At 35.7% G+C, this 17,207-nt stretch overlaps 1 protein-coding gene across 5 annotated transcripts in view; it reads right to left on the minus strand.

Annotated features, from left to right (window-relative positions):
- Positions 1–17,207, minus strand: part of NPAS3 (neuronal PAS domain protein 3) — a 605,164-nt gene that overhangs the window by 401,907 nt on the left and 186,050 nt on the right. For 3 of the 5 annotated variants that reach the window (XM_071557955.1, XM_071557954.1, XM_071557957.1), the window contains one exon: positions 16,213–16,457. In XM_071557955.1, coding sequence (XP_071414056.1) covers positions 16,213–16,457 — 245 coding nt within the window. Of the gene's footprint in view, positions 1–16,049; positions 16,101–16,212; positions 16,458–17,207 lie in introns of all 5 variants that reach the window. The other 2 variants (XM_071557953.1, XM_071557956.1) reach the window with 1 other exon arrangement.

Consider the following 17,207-nt stretch of genomic DNA (forward strand, 5'->3'; position numbering starts at 1 on the left):
GTAGGGGTGGATCTTGCTGCCTTCCTGTGGCATGAATAAGGCTGAGAGGCCCATGAAGGCAATTCGCAGGCTATAGACTTTCTGAGGGATGGTGGGTGGTGGAATAGGCTATAGCTAATTATCTGCAAGGGAAGAACAGTTAGTAAGCTCTGCAGGAGCAATAAGTAACTGCTCTGATGGTTGCCTGAGTCTTGACTCTGAGGATCTCATCCCATACTCTGTAGGTAGCTGAAGACAAAGCATTTGCTCCTGTTTAAGGGTCTAAAACTTTACTCTTTAGGACAACAATGAATCTTCTGACTCAGGTTATACTGAATGCTACGTATCCAGTAAGAAGTATTCTAAATCAAGATCTTTTTTTCAGTAAAAAGAGAGTAAAAAATGTCTAGAAGTGTTATTTCACTTGAGACAAAAATGAATGACTCTAGTTGTGTCACAAAACACAAAGCAGTGGACATTACTGCAAAAATCCTTGAAGGCAATCAGCCTGAATTTTCCCTCTACACCGGCATATCTCCTCTACCCCTTCCCCTGGCTGAGCAGTCTAGCTCTTTGTGTATAACAGCTTTATGTTTATTAGCAGCTGCTTTATCCTAGCTAAACTTAACAAAGAATAGGGAATAAGAGTAAAAGGTCTATATTATTCTGCTTTCTGGTAGGCAGGAGAGAATTGCAAATCTGAATTGTCCCACTGCTGACGTCCTGTTCTGAGCATTTGCACTGGTGCTATCTAGTCTCACAGTTGCTGAGGGCAGATGGTTTCCCCTAAGACCACAGCTCTACTCTAGTAGGCTTACATCAAAGGTACCTGACTGACACGGGCAGAACCTTTTGTGGGAACTTTTTTCTCATCTTTTTTTTTAAACCAGACATGATCTAGAAAATATAGCACTTTTTGCTTACTGAAGAATTTATGTTTATTTTAATAAAAAGTATAGATTTCGTATTCAACTACTACATTTCTAGCCTTTAAAACCCTATAATTTACATCATACTTCAAAACAGAAATTTTAAAAAATAAAAATTTTTGAATATAATGTCTGCAAAATAGTAACAGAAATTCTAGTCAATCTCAAATTTTGCTGGGGTATAATCTCATTAAGAAAAATTGCTGGATTTAAGTGACTATATCATAGCAAAAAACATTTGAATTTTTAGGATTCATAAAATTAACTGGTCAATAATGTAAAATATCTTGGAATACCATGTCTAAATGTGTTGACACTATATGAATAGGTAATTCTTGGTTAGATGACTTTGTAGTTAGTTGCCAGACTACCAATTTTTCCCACAAGAATGATCAAATTACACTGTCAGCAACTCTCAATTCAGCTGTTTTTCAGCTCAGTATATTTCTTTAAAGAAAAAAAGATATTTGTTTCCTTTTTCTGTTTTTTTTGTCCATATAAATGATCAGTACAAAACTAAATGGAGGCATTAAATTGAAATTGTTAGAAGCACAAAATATATGCCAAGTAGATTCAGATGATTTCAACTTTCTTGTTACTCTTGTAACTTAGTAAAATGAATTTTTATATACACCAAGAACTCCATTAATAGGAAAAAATAAACTGTAATCTTACTTTGCTGTCAAATATTACATATTAATATTCAGGCTTCCATTTAAAAAAGAAGTGTCTTTTAATAGTTTTGTTGAGAAGCTATGCAAATGAATGCAGTTATGCAATTTATCTTTGGATAAATATGCAATTTATCTCTGGATAATTCATAGGTAACATTTTGTGCAAAAATGCCAAGCATTTTTAAATGCTGACTAGTGCTCTGGTAACAAACCCTAGTATATAGCTTTGGTAAAGAAAACAAGGCAAATATGGGTACTGTCAATTGAAAAATGGTCATTTGGGTAATGTGAGTTGACGGAAGAAATTAACTGAGATAGAAAGTCAACTGTGTCTTCAGTCCGCCTGTAAAAGTACACTCAATCTCCTCCCAGCAAGGGAATGGTGAGTGAGACCATACATCTGCAACAGGTTTTTTTCTTACTTTGCAAGCAAAAGAAGCAAGACCTAAAGATCTGAAACCACTCCAAATTTCTGATGACAGATGAAATCCCAAGGCTCTGAAGTGAGGATTGAAGCACAGTTTCCCCTGAGCTGGCCAAAAATTGCTGGCTGGGCTAGGAAACTTAACTGAACGCAACTGCATTTTTGAAAAGTTAAAGGAATTGACCCTGAAGTCTGAGGAGACAGCTTTTATATGGGATTAAAAAGAAAGTAAAATATCTTTCTCCCGAAGCAACTCACAGTTGAGAACTTGAAACCTCTGTCTCTTACTTACAGAATTTACTGTTGAGGACACAAACTGAAGGAAGTCACTGGCAAAATCTGAGGTTTTATTTCCACTTGTGAAGAAACTACCTGACTCTGAAGCAGCCACTTCTTGTTAAGGACATGGCTCATCTCTTTTCACTATTTAGAAATATTGGAGACAGCTGAACTCAAATCATGCGGGTAGTCTGAGTTCACTTAACTCTAATTTTGAGCCAAGGCAAGTCTGAATTCAGGAGGAATTATTTTCCTCCATACAAATTCTAGCTCCAGTAAATATGCTTTTAGAAAGTCAGTTTCTTTTCCTTGCAGATCCCCAGCTTCTGTGCACCACAGTGCTAAGATTGTTGAAGCACCTTTGAGGCAGGTCTGGGCTGAAGGGAACCTTTTTGCATGCTTAGGAAGGATCTCCTGAGTTCACTTAGTTTGGTGGGTTTTGGTTTATCTTGTCCAGACATGAAATTGATACCTGACATGACAATGCAAGTTGTCTGAATAGAACAGGTATTGCACTGGAAGGTGTTCAGAGAAACTTTTGACAACTCTGAGTAGAACTTCTGCTTCCAGAAATCTTCTGAATTCTATGGGTAAGGTAACATTGCACTTGCACCTATCCTGGCCCATTCAATATTCTGCGAAAGCCACTTGTCCCAAAAGACTACTTTCAAATCTCACCTTGTGGTGCCTGTTCTCTATTTTCAGTTCTCTCTATCACAGCCTATTCCTACTGAAAGAACTATGCCATTGAAACAAAATACAGAATCAAGACTAACCTTCAGCATTCACAATTATTCATGGGATTTCACCTCCTGACATTCTTCAATCCCTATCAGAGAAAAGAATCCAGAACCACTCCACAATGAGCCACATTCAGGTTAATTCCCCAAATGAGAAAAAAACCCAAAATGACTCATTCATATTACATGAAAAGATATATCGAATATATGTTACTGGGTTAAACCAAAGAGTATCACACTAGAATAGTTACCGCATATTTTACTTTAGGTTTTTATGACATTGTTACTGAAATATTGTGTTCAGCTATGGTTTCCTCCATTCTGAAAATATGTTAGAAAATTGGATAGGACTCAAGTAAGAGCTACAAGAGTGATTAGACTTCTAAAACTCATTCCCTGTAGTGAAAGACTAAGAAAGCTCAATTTATTTAGTTACTGAAAAGAAGGTTAAGAGGATCACAATACCTACATGTGGAAGAGGTTCTGACAGTAGGCAGCTCATTAATCTAGTGAAAAAAGGCATAACAAGATCCAGTGTTTGGAAGCTGAAGCTGAAATAAGACTACAAATGAGGCACACTTTTTGCACAGTGGCAGTAATTAACCGTTGGAACAATCTGCCCAGGGTTATAGTTGATTCTTTATCATTTAAATGCTTTACATCAACATTAGATACTTTCCAAAGAGATAAGCCTGTGTCTTAAAGAGATGCAGAAAATACTGGATGAGGTCCTCTGTCTTGGGTCTGCAAGAAGTCAGTCTGGATGCTTATCACAGCTGCTCAACATTGTACCCGAACAAAACATTTCTGCAAGTGCTGTGCAGTTCAAGGACCAATCATCCCATGTCCATCGTATCTATCCTTTGTGTGCATTTCAGTTCTGACTAAACAGATGCCGTCTTCAAATTTCATCTTCCTATTTGGCAGGTAAAATGGTAACAGACAGATATGGACATCTTCACAGGTCACCCCACGCCACATTCACTGTCTGGCACAATCCTTGCTGGAGAACAAACTACACCAAAACTGCCCATAAACACACACTGTGAAGGTGTTTGAGCACTGACTTTGCCTGATGCTTCTACCCAGGCAAGCTCTGTTGGGACTCCAAGCTGCTGATGAGTGAGTCAATATGCAGATCTTGTAAAATGTTGGAGCTTTTAGTCTCACGGGTGCCAAATAGCCTCTCAACATAGCTGCCTCTGTGAAAACTACAGTTCCTTTATATTTAATGAGGTTGTTGAAGAGTCAACAGTCTCCACAAGGATGTTGAAGAAACCAACAAAAGCAAAATGTATCACAAGGTTAGATGAGCTGTTAACTTTCCTCTCAGCAACTTAGTAACATTTGTGAAAGAAAACGTGCCCTTTAGGTCTTCAGAATAGGTTGTTAGAGCAAAAGAATAGCAGAGAAAAAAAAAAGAACACAGAGATAGAAACTACAAAGAGCAGAACAAGAAGAGTAAATAACAGCATTTATACACAAAATAAGCAGAAACAGCTGACATATAAAGGTGAAAAGTGTTTTAAAGTGTTAAATATGTGACAAAAATGCTTCTCTTCAGAAAAATTACAAAATTAAACACCCCATTTCATCATCTCTAGGAAGAGAGAAAGAAACATTCAAAATGTAGACAAAAAATAAAAAGTATGCTGTTGGAATGTGGAAGTCCACAGAAAATCACACCTGAACATGCCATAAAATATACTTGCTACAGGTTTCTGTAGGGTTTTTCTGTAATTTCTAGTTATTATATTTTTTTCTTCTGACACTTAAAAGATTGGAAATGGACTACAAAATCTTTAAAAATTTCTAAAGGGATTATAAAATAGACCTAACTAAAACAATATAACACAGAGATTCACTATAAAACGGTCTAAAAATATTCCTCATTACTTGATTGGTTCATTTCCTACCCTGAGTGCGACTCTTTATAATTTTTCTGAAAAATATCTCCTCACATACCTGGGTTAAATTTTGAAGTGTGTTAACTTTCCTTTCCTAAATATAGCATTCTTGCAAAGGACATGAAGAAGCATTATTGCTTAAAAGCTGGACTCAGTCTTAGGACATGGGAAGAGGGCTCTATTCCCAGCTCTAACACACACTTCTCACGGGATATTGAGCAAGCCACTCTTGGATGGCTTTGCAAATCTGCTCAGCAGCTGCTTCTTATGATCAGATTACCAAAGTGCTGAAATCTTTAGAAAATCTGGCTATTTATTTTGTTGCTGAATAGGATCAGAGATCTTTTGAAATCTAGCTCCAGTTGAAGCACTGTGCTCTTTTGAAAAGCTAACCCTAAATCTGTATATGCCTCAATTTCTCTATTAGCATTATCAGCCCTGTTCTGCATCAATAGGATGACAGACAGCTAACATACACAGTCATTCAAATCTGAAAGGGGATATATAAATTTACAGTTTCTCTGATAATTGCAGAAATATAGTGTGTACTTTATAAAGCAAATAAAAGCCTGTTCCTGATTTTCCCTAATCTTTACATAATGGGTTTTCTTTAGGATCTGACATGAGGTAATGTTCGTGATATTACTCTGCTTGCTATATGTAAAGTTTTGGAATTGTCTACATGTATAAAAATGTGAGCAAAGAGATTTCTCCACCTTTCTTATATGATTACGAGTATTAATTCAATGACTTTACGGATGATGAAATAAGACATAGAATTATACACCTGCACGTGGTTCCACCATACACAAAGCAAAAGCAATTTTAATAGGATACAAGCAGAATGCAAAGTGACAACATGCACATGCTTGTGCAGATGCACTCAGCTAACTCGGTGAGTAAGAATTACAGGGAATGACGTGCTCCAGCACTGAAATTAAGGTAAGAATTTTCTATCAGCTCTGTTTAGGAGGATGACTGGCACATCGGTGTTAAGTAGTTTGTTAGGTATTTGCCTTTCTTTCCTTTATAGTAACAGAAGGCACAGTATGACTATAGCCTTTGAAATTAAAAATAAAAATATTCACCTTGGCTTTAAAGCTAGCAAATAAACAGAAAAATATGTTTGTTAAGGGAGCTTGACATAATAAAGCAACACAAGTTCCCCAGCTGTGTAGAGATTCTTATTTTGCTTGCAATCTCGGACAGTTTTAGAGGCTTACATGTTCTCTAAATTGTAAGCTCTCTATGAAGAGTGTTCTTTAATTACTGACAGCTAATGGAAACAGTTTTTACTGATCTCTCTAATGTCCTGGGAAAGTCTTTACTATGGATTCATTGTATTCTACTTTTATACCCCTGATTGAAATGGGAGACCACAAGAGCATAGGGATTTGGTGGAAACTTGATTTCCTTCCTCAGGCTTCAAAGAGAACAGTTGCAGAAATTAAGCTGCGTTGATATTGTGGTCAAACTTCAGTCAGACTGTGGTTATACTTGCATATTATATAGATATAAAATCACTGCACTTTGGTCTTTAAGATTGCTGGATCTACTTTCAGCATTTAAATCCTGTTCTGTTGACCAAAAATATCTAATATAACTACTACATCAAAATAAGAACTGTTATTAAGTCCATATACTTCTAAATTCCCTTCCAGGGCTCTATTATTTACTTCAAATATTGAGACAGTCAGTTTAGAAAGTACTAATAACTATATAATTGCAAACATGCAAAATGGAAAACAGATTTACTCTTCCTATTTCAAAAAGATTTTTTGTTTTCTTTCATTTCAAACAAAATACTTTCTTTGAGTCATAAATTTTTATCTGTAATATCGAGTGATGTAACTCTTGGTAAAACAAGTAATATAAATGCCCGTTCATTTTCACTGCTTTATTCTTTCTTGGCATTCCCTGTCTGGTTTTTTTAAGTTTCCACTACATTCATTATCAGTTGGTTCATCTATTTATTCATACAGATGCATTCATTATCTCTGCAACAGACTCAATAAGATCTAAAAGCAGCATTCATTCAATGGGAGATATAGGGTAGAACTTCAGATGACCCAGAAACAAATAAACTAGAATAAGAGAAAAAGCAAAGGCTAAGCTACCTTGAATTTAGCAGGGCTTTACATATGTCCCTGCATTCTCTGGCCAGCTGAGGAGACTAAGGTATGAAAGCTATACTGAAACTGTTAAATCCAACCACAAGATCCAATTCCTCAACAGCTTTCATTTTCAAAATGGTGCACAACAATATCAAGCTTGACTGAGACTTTGCCCAAAATAGTCTTCATAGCAAAGGCACTTTGCTTCTGTTCAGAAAGGACAAATAAAAAGACAAATAGAAAGACAAATAAAAGTTTTATCAGATATTGCAATTTACAGATAGTTAACAGCCTTTTTTCATTTTACATATCAGAAACTAAAGAAGTGATTACTGTTTCTGACTACTAAAAGCAAAAAGCAGAGCAAGCACTTTTGGCACACAGAATTCACTGCACATCTGTAATTGGCTAACCCTATCATGTGAGTTATTTGGAAAAGTTATGTAGACTGCATATTTAATTTAAGATATTCATGCTTCTAAAAAAGATCACCTGGAGCTAAACCATGCAATATAAAACATGAATCCAAAAATCATATGGAAGCATTATATTAAGAGCTTTGGAAAAGAGGACTGTTGTGGCACTGACTTTTACATAGAAATTTCTACTGGATGAAAATCCGTGTCATTACATAGTGGCAAGAAATTAACCTGGTTTTAATTTGAAAGTTTTCCCTGGCCTATTTTATTATCATTACTAAGGTTGGAGCCAATGCAACAGTCAATACTGTGATTCTCCTGAAAATTCAACCCTGCAAGTCTGAAGCCCATGCTCTTGCCAAAAACCACTCAGGCTATACCAACAATGTTCTCAACAATCAGTTGTAATGACAACACCCATCATCTTCTTGCTGGAATGAAGGAGGTATGTTCTCAACTCAGGAGTGAATTGTTAATGACATGATATGGACTACTGTTCAAAGAAAGATATAAATGTTGAAGGAAGAAAGAACAAAGTAAGAAGTTAAAAATTTTGGGGTTTCTTTTAAATATTAATAGACTTTGTCAGGTTGTTTTCATTAGCAAGACTGCATTAAGAACGCAAAGATGTAGAGAAAAATGCAGGACTACAAAAAGGAGAGAGTCAGCACTGGAAGCTGAGTACGTGAAGACATTATGCATATTCAGTGTTTCAGCTAAAGACTAAAAAGAACTCCAAAGGCCTAAGAAAAATCAGCTGTATTAAAGAATATACTGAAAATGCAAAAATGACCAAGTCAGTGTAACAGCACAAGAAGACAAAGGAAGATGAATTGCAGTGTAATAGAATGGAAATTCAGTAGTGGCTGGGAGTGAGAGAAAAGGTGATAAAGCCACCTTTTCCATTTTCTTTCTCTTAAAAACACTTAATGTGTTGTTGTTTTCTCATTTAATTGTTAAGTTGTAAGGTGGAGTTCTAGCAATAAACTCTTCCAGGGACTGACATCTGATTGACAACATTTTAGAAAAAGTATTAACTTGTTACCAGCAGTAAATGTGTTGTGTCTCCACAGAAGTGATGGATAGAACTTTTTATGATACAAATAAAGCACCATGAGAAACTAAATCATTCTATCATTTCTGCTAGCAGAACTCAAAGGATCAGGTAGGCTCTTTTCATGCCTTTGTTCATGCAAGAAAAAAGAAGAGCTGAACTTGAAATGTTTTTCCCATTACTCCTGTTCTGCTTCATAAAAACCCCGTAACATTTCCAAACCTTTTAACTCCAGTAGCCTGGAGTTTAGGACAGCAAAGACAAACATTACATTAACAATAATAATCATATTAATAATAACAATCTTCTCATACTGAAACAAATACATCTTGGGAAGTTTGATTTACTAAGCTGCATAGATTGTGGTTTATGATGCAAACATCATTGTAATTTGCAAATTTTAAATCACATTTCAGCCACGTTTACTCCCAGTTCACTGATGATCATGCCCAGAGAAGTTTCTGCCGAAAAAACACAGAAACTCCTTTCTTAACAGTAACATTCATTTTGATCTGCTTTCCAAGATCAATTAGTTGTATAGTTGATGTATTTAATTTGGTTCTGCCTATATAACTTTCTTCCAGTATTTTAAAAAAAATAATTCTTATTCACTAGGACAGCAAACGCCTTAAAAACATTTCAAGATACAACGTATATCCTAATTAACTGAACTTGCATTTTCAGAGAATTAATCTGGATTTGTTATATAAGAATTACTTCCTATTTACCCATGTTCATTGAAAAAAATATACAATTTTACTTTTATCCATTTAGTGCAAGAAATTTCCCAATATTTTGCCTACAATTGATTTGAGGCTAAAACAACTCAGTACTACAAACTACACACCATCAACACTTTGAAAGAATGGATGATCCTAAAAACTGTATCAGGCTATCTCAGAGGTAACCCAACCATTGTCTGTAGAACAGACAATTTATTCAACAGTTCTGGAATATCTGAGAAACACTGCCGGCTGGGATTTGGGATGATGATGCCCAAGGGTTTCAGATTCCCTGGCTTGTACCATAGCAAGTAACCTATCCAAGCAACACAGAACTGTGACAACTACAACTCGGACAGGCGTGTGGATACTATGGAGATGTCAAGGATTTTCTCACTCTGGTTTTTCAGCACATCTTTTACAAGTATGTTTAAACGTTTGATATAGGCACTAAAGAAACATTTCTTATTTTCCCAGCAGAAATTATAGAGACAGCATTCATCATGTATGGACATGACTCAAACACAGAGGACTCAGTTCTTGGAGCTTCCTGTTTGGGACTCCAGCTTTTGCATTCTAGCAGCAGAATCCTTTTGCATGAGAAGCTTGAGGGAGAAACAAGGATGATCAAACAAGACAAAACCACAATAAGCTATAATAATGTCATTTTGATGAAGAAGCTATGATATAGAATCAGACAATCATTCAGATTGGAAAAGACATTTAAGATGATCAAGTTCAACTGTAAAGCTAAACCTAACTCTCCCAAGTTCACCAAACTATGAACTCTGAGAAGCAAATTCTCCTCCTCTGATGTTGATGGCTTGATTGCATATGCTTCTTCAACACTGCCGTTAACTGAAACGTGTAGAATGGATTCTGTGCAGGCAAGCATTTACATAAACTTTATTAAGCTGTTCTACATCAGTAGATTTACTGTACCTTACTGCTAAAGAGCCTATGCAGTTGCCAGAATGGTCTCACATTTCTAAAACACACAAACCCATTTTTTCTAATCTCAGATTTTTCCTTAGTGTCTCTACTTGTCTTTGCCAGCATTCTGCACCTCAGACATACCAGTTTATCTTGCTATATATTTCCCTTTAATTTCCTAAGTTTTAGATAAATAAACATGCATACTTTCTCAAAATAATTATTTTACTTTCATTCTCAAAAAGGATGTAATTTTAGAGTTCTCAGGTGTACAGAAAATGGTAATTTTATAATTTTTTTTCTTTAAGAGTTCTAGTCAACTTTCATTCTAATTTTTTCCATCAAAATTTTTTCTCACAGTCAGTTTCACATATAAGTTTCCCCATTAGTCAATTAAACTCTCAAAAGTACTAAGTTTATTAGTTGGCATCCTCCTCTATTTTCAGAGACTGAAAGCAATCAGGTTGTGATCCCTTGTCACCAGGCAACCACCAACTCTGAGTCCCATAATCAATTCATCTTATCTATTGCAATGAAATCCAAACTGAGCTATTGGGTTCTGTATCTTTCATACCAGAAAACCATCAATAGTTCTCATAGAGAGCATTGGCGTTTTACCACTGACCTCCTGAAGTTTTCAGCACTCAATTTCTACATTCAAACAACACCTAATCACCTTTAACTTATGTAAGAGGTCAATGACTAAGCTTTCAACTGCTACAGCTGCACTGCCCCAATAGCCACATAAAGACGTTTACAATGGATAAACATTATACTTACAATCAGTGTTTGATACCAATACACAGTCAGAGCACTTCATAGTGGCCTCTATAAACACAGGGATCAGATTCTCATAAGCATGAGAAACATGCAATTATACCACAAGATGGAGAGAAATAAATTACAGGGCTATCAAGAATTCTCCAGCACAAGATCAGAAGTTCTGCACAAAGTGGGATGGCAAGATTTGGAGACTCTCTTCGTAACAAGGAATAACACCAATTCATCTGAGTTATGCTCTTTTAATCTGATTTACTTTTTCACTTTCAACAGTGAAAAATAATGTCTTAGGCCAAAAACACTGGCAAAGAGTTAATTCTCATTTCTTTGTCCCTGTAGATGGTTACCCTGAGACAGAATTGTGTAGTGGTTCAGAACAAAAGGTTGGTCTTACTGGAAGGCTTGTGGGTTTTGGCAGGGAAATGGTTATACTACATGACACCTCCTGCTCAGAAGACAATGCTCCATTTGAAACAGAAAAGGCTAACAACAGGTAATGCTATTTAAAGTGTTTCCACAATGAGATCATGCAGCAGGGAACAACTTATTTATCTCTTATTAACGCATACATATCCAGTACAAAAATTGTTGGAAAAAGATATTTAAATTAATGAAAGCAATTCCACTTGACATTTGGAATAACAATTACCATACTTTCCAATTATCATTATTGCTTGTTTTCTTTCCCGCAGAATTCAAAGTGCTGGACTTATTTCCTCAACCCCAAGTCCCACAGTACATAAGACATCAAGTTCATTTTCAAGCTACACTTACATACTTTGTTTATTTTGAGAATGGATCCCTTGAAAAACATGCTAGTTGAAAGGAAACAGGTGTAATTTCGTTTTAACTTTTTTCTTCTTGCCATCAATTTTTTTTAAAAATCTCATTATGAATGCAGAATTGATATAAGATTGAGTGATTTATTGCAAGTAGCTTTTAAGAGCAATATTTACTTAGATTAAAGAACAATTCGGATGAGAAATATTTCAGTACACCTCAAATACTTCTGACAGTGTCTGATTTCTTCTCATACTGATATATCTTAATTCCAGAATACATGTGTAAAACTACATAATTGCAGAACATGGAACACTAAAAGCAGAGATGTGTAAACTAGAAGGGACATTCTTTAAGCAATCCACCAGTCAGTCAGCACTATTTCCTGAAGTCCTTTTCACTCCTCAGCTTTTCACCTGTGCTCTTACAGCAGAATAGTAAGATTTTCCTTAAATAACATAAAATGTGAAGACTCGGCTTCTGAAAATAAAACTCATGATAGATAACCCCACTTTTAACTTGACATGCCCACAGTTGTCTTACATACTCTAGAATCCATGTGACACTTCTTCAGCAGGAAATTAGAATCACGGCCTTGCACAAACACTTGGATCCCCAAAGACAGAAATTAAACCTCACTTCAATGAAAAAAGGAATTAAAATTCAATAATGATTTTGATATCATCATGGCAAATTTCCAGGATAACGGTTGGCAAAATTAGGCATAGACTACTAGGTTTAATTGCTGCTTCAAAAGAAACAGAAATGGTAAATGGTGGGAACTTTGTTCAAGACACAGTCATGAGCCTTCTTTTTATAGAGACAATGGTCACAAGTCAGAACCAATGTCCCAAAGACTGCCCAAAACCAAAATACACAGTGTGACTTTACCTCAGCCAAAAAGAGTCAACACACCAAAGAATATCACTGTGCCTCTCACTCCTCCTCTCCCTTCCTTTCCTCACTTCAAAAGAAAAAAGGATCTTTGAACACTTGGAGAAACAGTTTGTGCAAAAAATTCAAAGAAACTTTGAGTCAATCACTGGAAGACAATATTCTAAAATAAGAAGGTTCTCACAAGAATTTGATGGTGGAACAGGACTACAGGGCCTAGCACCAGAATGCAAAGGATGTTTTCAATTGCCATGCCATGTAAAGCACCACTTACTGGCTATACCATGAAAATACCTCCATTCCCAGATAAGTTCCTAAAAACTCACCTTTTTAGTTCAAAAAATTGATCAGCAGATTATATATCTCAGAACACACCCAAAACTCAGAATAAAGACTTTTGGAAGGATCAAGACAGAGGTACTGCAAATTAGTGCATATTTTATGTACTATCAAAAATGGTAATTTTATTCCTACTGTCTCTAAATAACTTTCTTGATTATTTTCTGCCATATAGAATCATGTTCTGGTCTTTAAAAATTATCTTTAAAATCATCTGCTATTAGTTATGTGTATATTTGTTTACATGGACTAAGACTTCCTATACACAGAAAGCCTTAGACAAAGGACCAAAAGAAAAATAACTGAAGTCTGCTGCATTAAAAGATGGAAAATATTTCCATTTTTAGTAAATGTCAAATCATTACCTATTGCTTTTAAGATTAATAAAAGATATAATGGTTTCTAGATCACCTCTAAATAAAGATTACTACGAATGGAGAAATGATTTACCAATAGTCACCACAATGAGATTTCTTTAAAGGTTACAATCATCAGTTATTTAGCTGAAACACTGCTGAGAATGCCTGGTCATTTCTTGAATAATGCATAATGTTCATTGTAGATTTGATCTGTATTAAAACAATACAGATTTTTCTAAAATAATGGAGAAAACTATCTGTTGCTTTCCAATTGCTCAAGATATTTCCATGAAGTAATTGACTCTGAAAATATTATATGAGATACCTGAGTGCTCATTTGCAAGCACAACTTGTAGTGATCACTACTCAACAGGCATAAGAAAACAAACTCATGAGCTTTTACCGACTTCTAAGAAAAGCTGTGATAAATACAGGGCAGAGTAAAGGACCTTTCTGAAATATTAAATTAAAATTATTAAATTGCTGTACAGTACTGGAGGAAACATTTAAAACTAAGCTTTTAAACTGAATGATTAACACAAGCAGACCAGCACATTTGGGAGAAAGAAAAAAAGCAGTTGCCTACGCAACATAAGTACCTCTCATATAATTTTCCAAATACCTTTAAGTCTATTCAGAAGATTGCTCAGGCGTACACATAGTATAGTTTCTAGTGTTTTATTGTAGGTTTATCAACCATACTTCACATGAAGCTGCAAGCTATTTTTGTGAGCTTGTTTATACAAATGAACTTCAAGGGCAGCAAAAAGCAACCTTAATAAACGAATCTGAATTTCTTTTGATGTAATTTCATGAATGTTTGATCAGAATGTGTTAACAGGTTTCTATGTAAGGAGAACAGGGAAAGTAATAAAATATACCTGCACTATACAGTTAAACCTGCTTATGGGGAAGTCTTACACAATGAAACACTGTTTCATCAAAATTGTTTCAATATACTGACACATAACTAATACAATCCTGCTTACTATAAAGCTAAGCACGCAAACGGGAAAAGAAAAAGGCAAAACCCCTTCCTCAGAGCCCATACAACCCTAACCCCTAGAGGAACAGAAACTGTATTGCTAGATGGGTGGAGGAGCAGGGTTATCAGATAGGGTGAACAGGCATTAAACACCCAGCTTTTTACAGGAAGAAACATGTTAACCTAGGTCAGACTATCTATGCAGTTGTCTAAGAGTAAGATTTCATTCTCCCTTAAAATTCTTTTCTTTATTAGAATTTTGTACAAAAAGGAAGCTTTGGTATTTCAGTATATGTTCCACAAGAGGATAATGAAAAACAGATCCCCAATACCCTGAAGACATACACGGAGATCTGCAGAGCTCAGACTTTCAGTAATACAGGACAGCTTGTAGAAGCACAGACAGATCACAGATCGTACAGCAGAGTCCACTTTACATCCACCTTGAAACACTGTTTAATTGCCTGAGAGTAAGAATAAACTCTCATCCTGCAAAAATGGGAAATATTTGCATATTATATTGGAAGCCTGATGAACCATGTTATACTCATGTCCTGGATGATATAATTATTATCTTTTTTCCCTCTGTGAGAATTTTATATGATGTGGCAGATAATATAAATTAAATATACGAAATGACACAACTATGTCCAGCTACTAAATCCTCACCCTGAAAGTGCTTCAGTTTTGCCCTCCATGCCTATCTCCATCAATGGAAAATTGTAACTTTTCTTAACTAATATCACTTCCTTTAAATGGAAGAGTAGGTAAAAGCCCTTTGCACCACCAGTACCAGTAACCCTTCATGGACAGTTGTGGGCTGACAAATAAGATTCTATTTCCATCTCCCTCCTCCACCCTTAAAGGTGGTTTTTCTTTTGCCTCATTCTATATACATCCTATCTAAGTATAGATTAAGAGTTTATATTTCATAATGTGTGGAAAAAACTTGAAGTGATCAAATGTCATATGCCTCTTTCAAAATATGTTTCCTCCAAAATGTGAGATTGGTAGCTAAAATAAAGCGGAATGCTGTCTATGCTGTCAAAGCCAGGACAACCAGAAATCCCAGGCTGTAGTAACCCTGGTTTCTGATAATGGAGCTTGCTCACTAATTTAAAACACTTATTAGACAGCAAGACCACAATCATTGACATGAGTGCATAAGTAAAAAAAATATAAACCCCAAAAAATTACAAAAAGAATCCACTTTATATAAGTAAACCAACATGCACACAGATTCAAAAACTGATTCCGCCTTTACCTGAATTTGTGGCAATTCACATCTAAAACACTGTTTTTTCAGCCTGACTGCTTGTTTGAGCATGGAAAGAAGTTGCTTAATAGTGAAAAAGCTTATTTTGTCTGAAATGTTGATAGATGCCTAGTGGCTCAGAAGTCAAAATAATTTCTATAGACATTACAAAATAATAAAATCCTTGTCTCTCACCTGAAGATTTAAATATATAGATGTGGTGCTCTCAAACTTCAGAAATACATGATTCTAGCTTTAAGGTATAGTCAGAGAATTAACAGTTTGAGTTCTCAAATCAAGGAATAAAACCATGTTCCTCTCAAACGCATCCTTACATAAAATACTGAAACAAAACAACATAATAAAAGCTAAATAACTTCAAACAATTTAGTCTATGTCACCCAGAAGACTTACAGCTGTAATAGTCACAACTATTGCTTCGTTGTTAAATAAAAAATAAATAAAATAAGAGGTTTATTTCACCTTCACATGGTGTCTTTCTCATGCAGACCTCAGATTTCCACATTTGAATCCCTTTAAAGGATTTGATATGCAGGGAAAGAAGAAAGGATTATGGTAAAAATTTCAATTTAGAGGTTACTACAGGCTGCCATATTCGACACTGCACAACATATTTACTCCATACCTTTTACTGATGTATTAGGTGGAGGTCCTTCCATTCTCAAGTTCCATGGAGGATCACCTTGATTAGCAAAATCCCTCATTTTCAGATAGCTAATTGTAAGTCGGATGATGGATGCCTTGTCAAGCTGGCTGGTAATGGCTGCAGGCAGCGGCAACAACTTTGCCAACTCATAGAATTCAAAGTTCTCCTTTCCCCGACGAGAGCGAGCAGCATCTCGAGACTTTTCCTTCCGCAAAGCTTGTAAACTGAAAGAAAATAACAAAGTGGGACATTCATCAATATTAGTGTTCTATCACATTTAAACAATTTGTTTTTTCAGTGCTGGTCTTCTCTACAAATTGCCACATTTTCAAAATGCTGTTGCATATGGAGCTATAGACTCCAGGATATATTAAATCATACGTCAGACTTGAATGATTAAAATTAATGAAAATAATTGAGTTTCAGTAGTATTCAACATATGTAATTACTCAATTCATTTCAGCCACTTTTTTCCTAGCCTGCCCTTCCTTTTTCTGCTGTCAGTCTCAAGAAAAAAATCACAAGAATGCTGTGTACATGGGGTTTATCTGCCTAGGTGCCATTGCTTCTCCCGACTCACTGTAAGCCCACTTTGCCTTAATTTGTGCCAAATTCTGACTCTTAGGAAAAGTTTAAAAGCAGATGACTCAAGTGTGTGCCACCTCTGACAGGGGCTGCAATGCAGCCAAGATGACCAAACAGGTATCGTCTGAGTCCCAGAAGTTTAAGTCTGGTGCAAGAACGTAAACCTTCCTGGGGTTCGTGAAGCTGTTCTTTAGCAGTTGTTCCACTGTCTTTGCAGTGGAAACATTAACATTCGTCAGACGGGTGAGCAAGCAGTTAATACAGTTGTGTGTTTCGTATTTTTTATTGTAATTCACTACCACATATATAGCAACTGACTACTTTTTGGTCAGAAACAACCTTCTGTTTTACAGTGTTAGAGCTCCTGTTGCATCAATGTATCACTTGCT

Source organism: Pithys albifrons, chromosome 6 (genome assembly GCF_047495875.1).
Source record: "Pithys albifrons albifrons isolate INPA30051 chromosome 6, PitAlb_v1, whole genome shotgun sequence".
Lineage (NCBI taxonomy): Eukaryota > Metazoa > Chordata > Aves > Passeriformes > Thamnophilidae > Pithys > Pithys albifrons.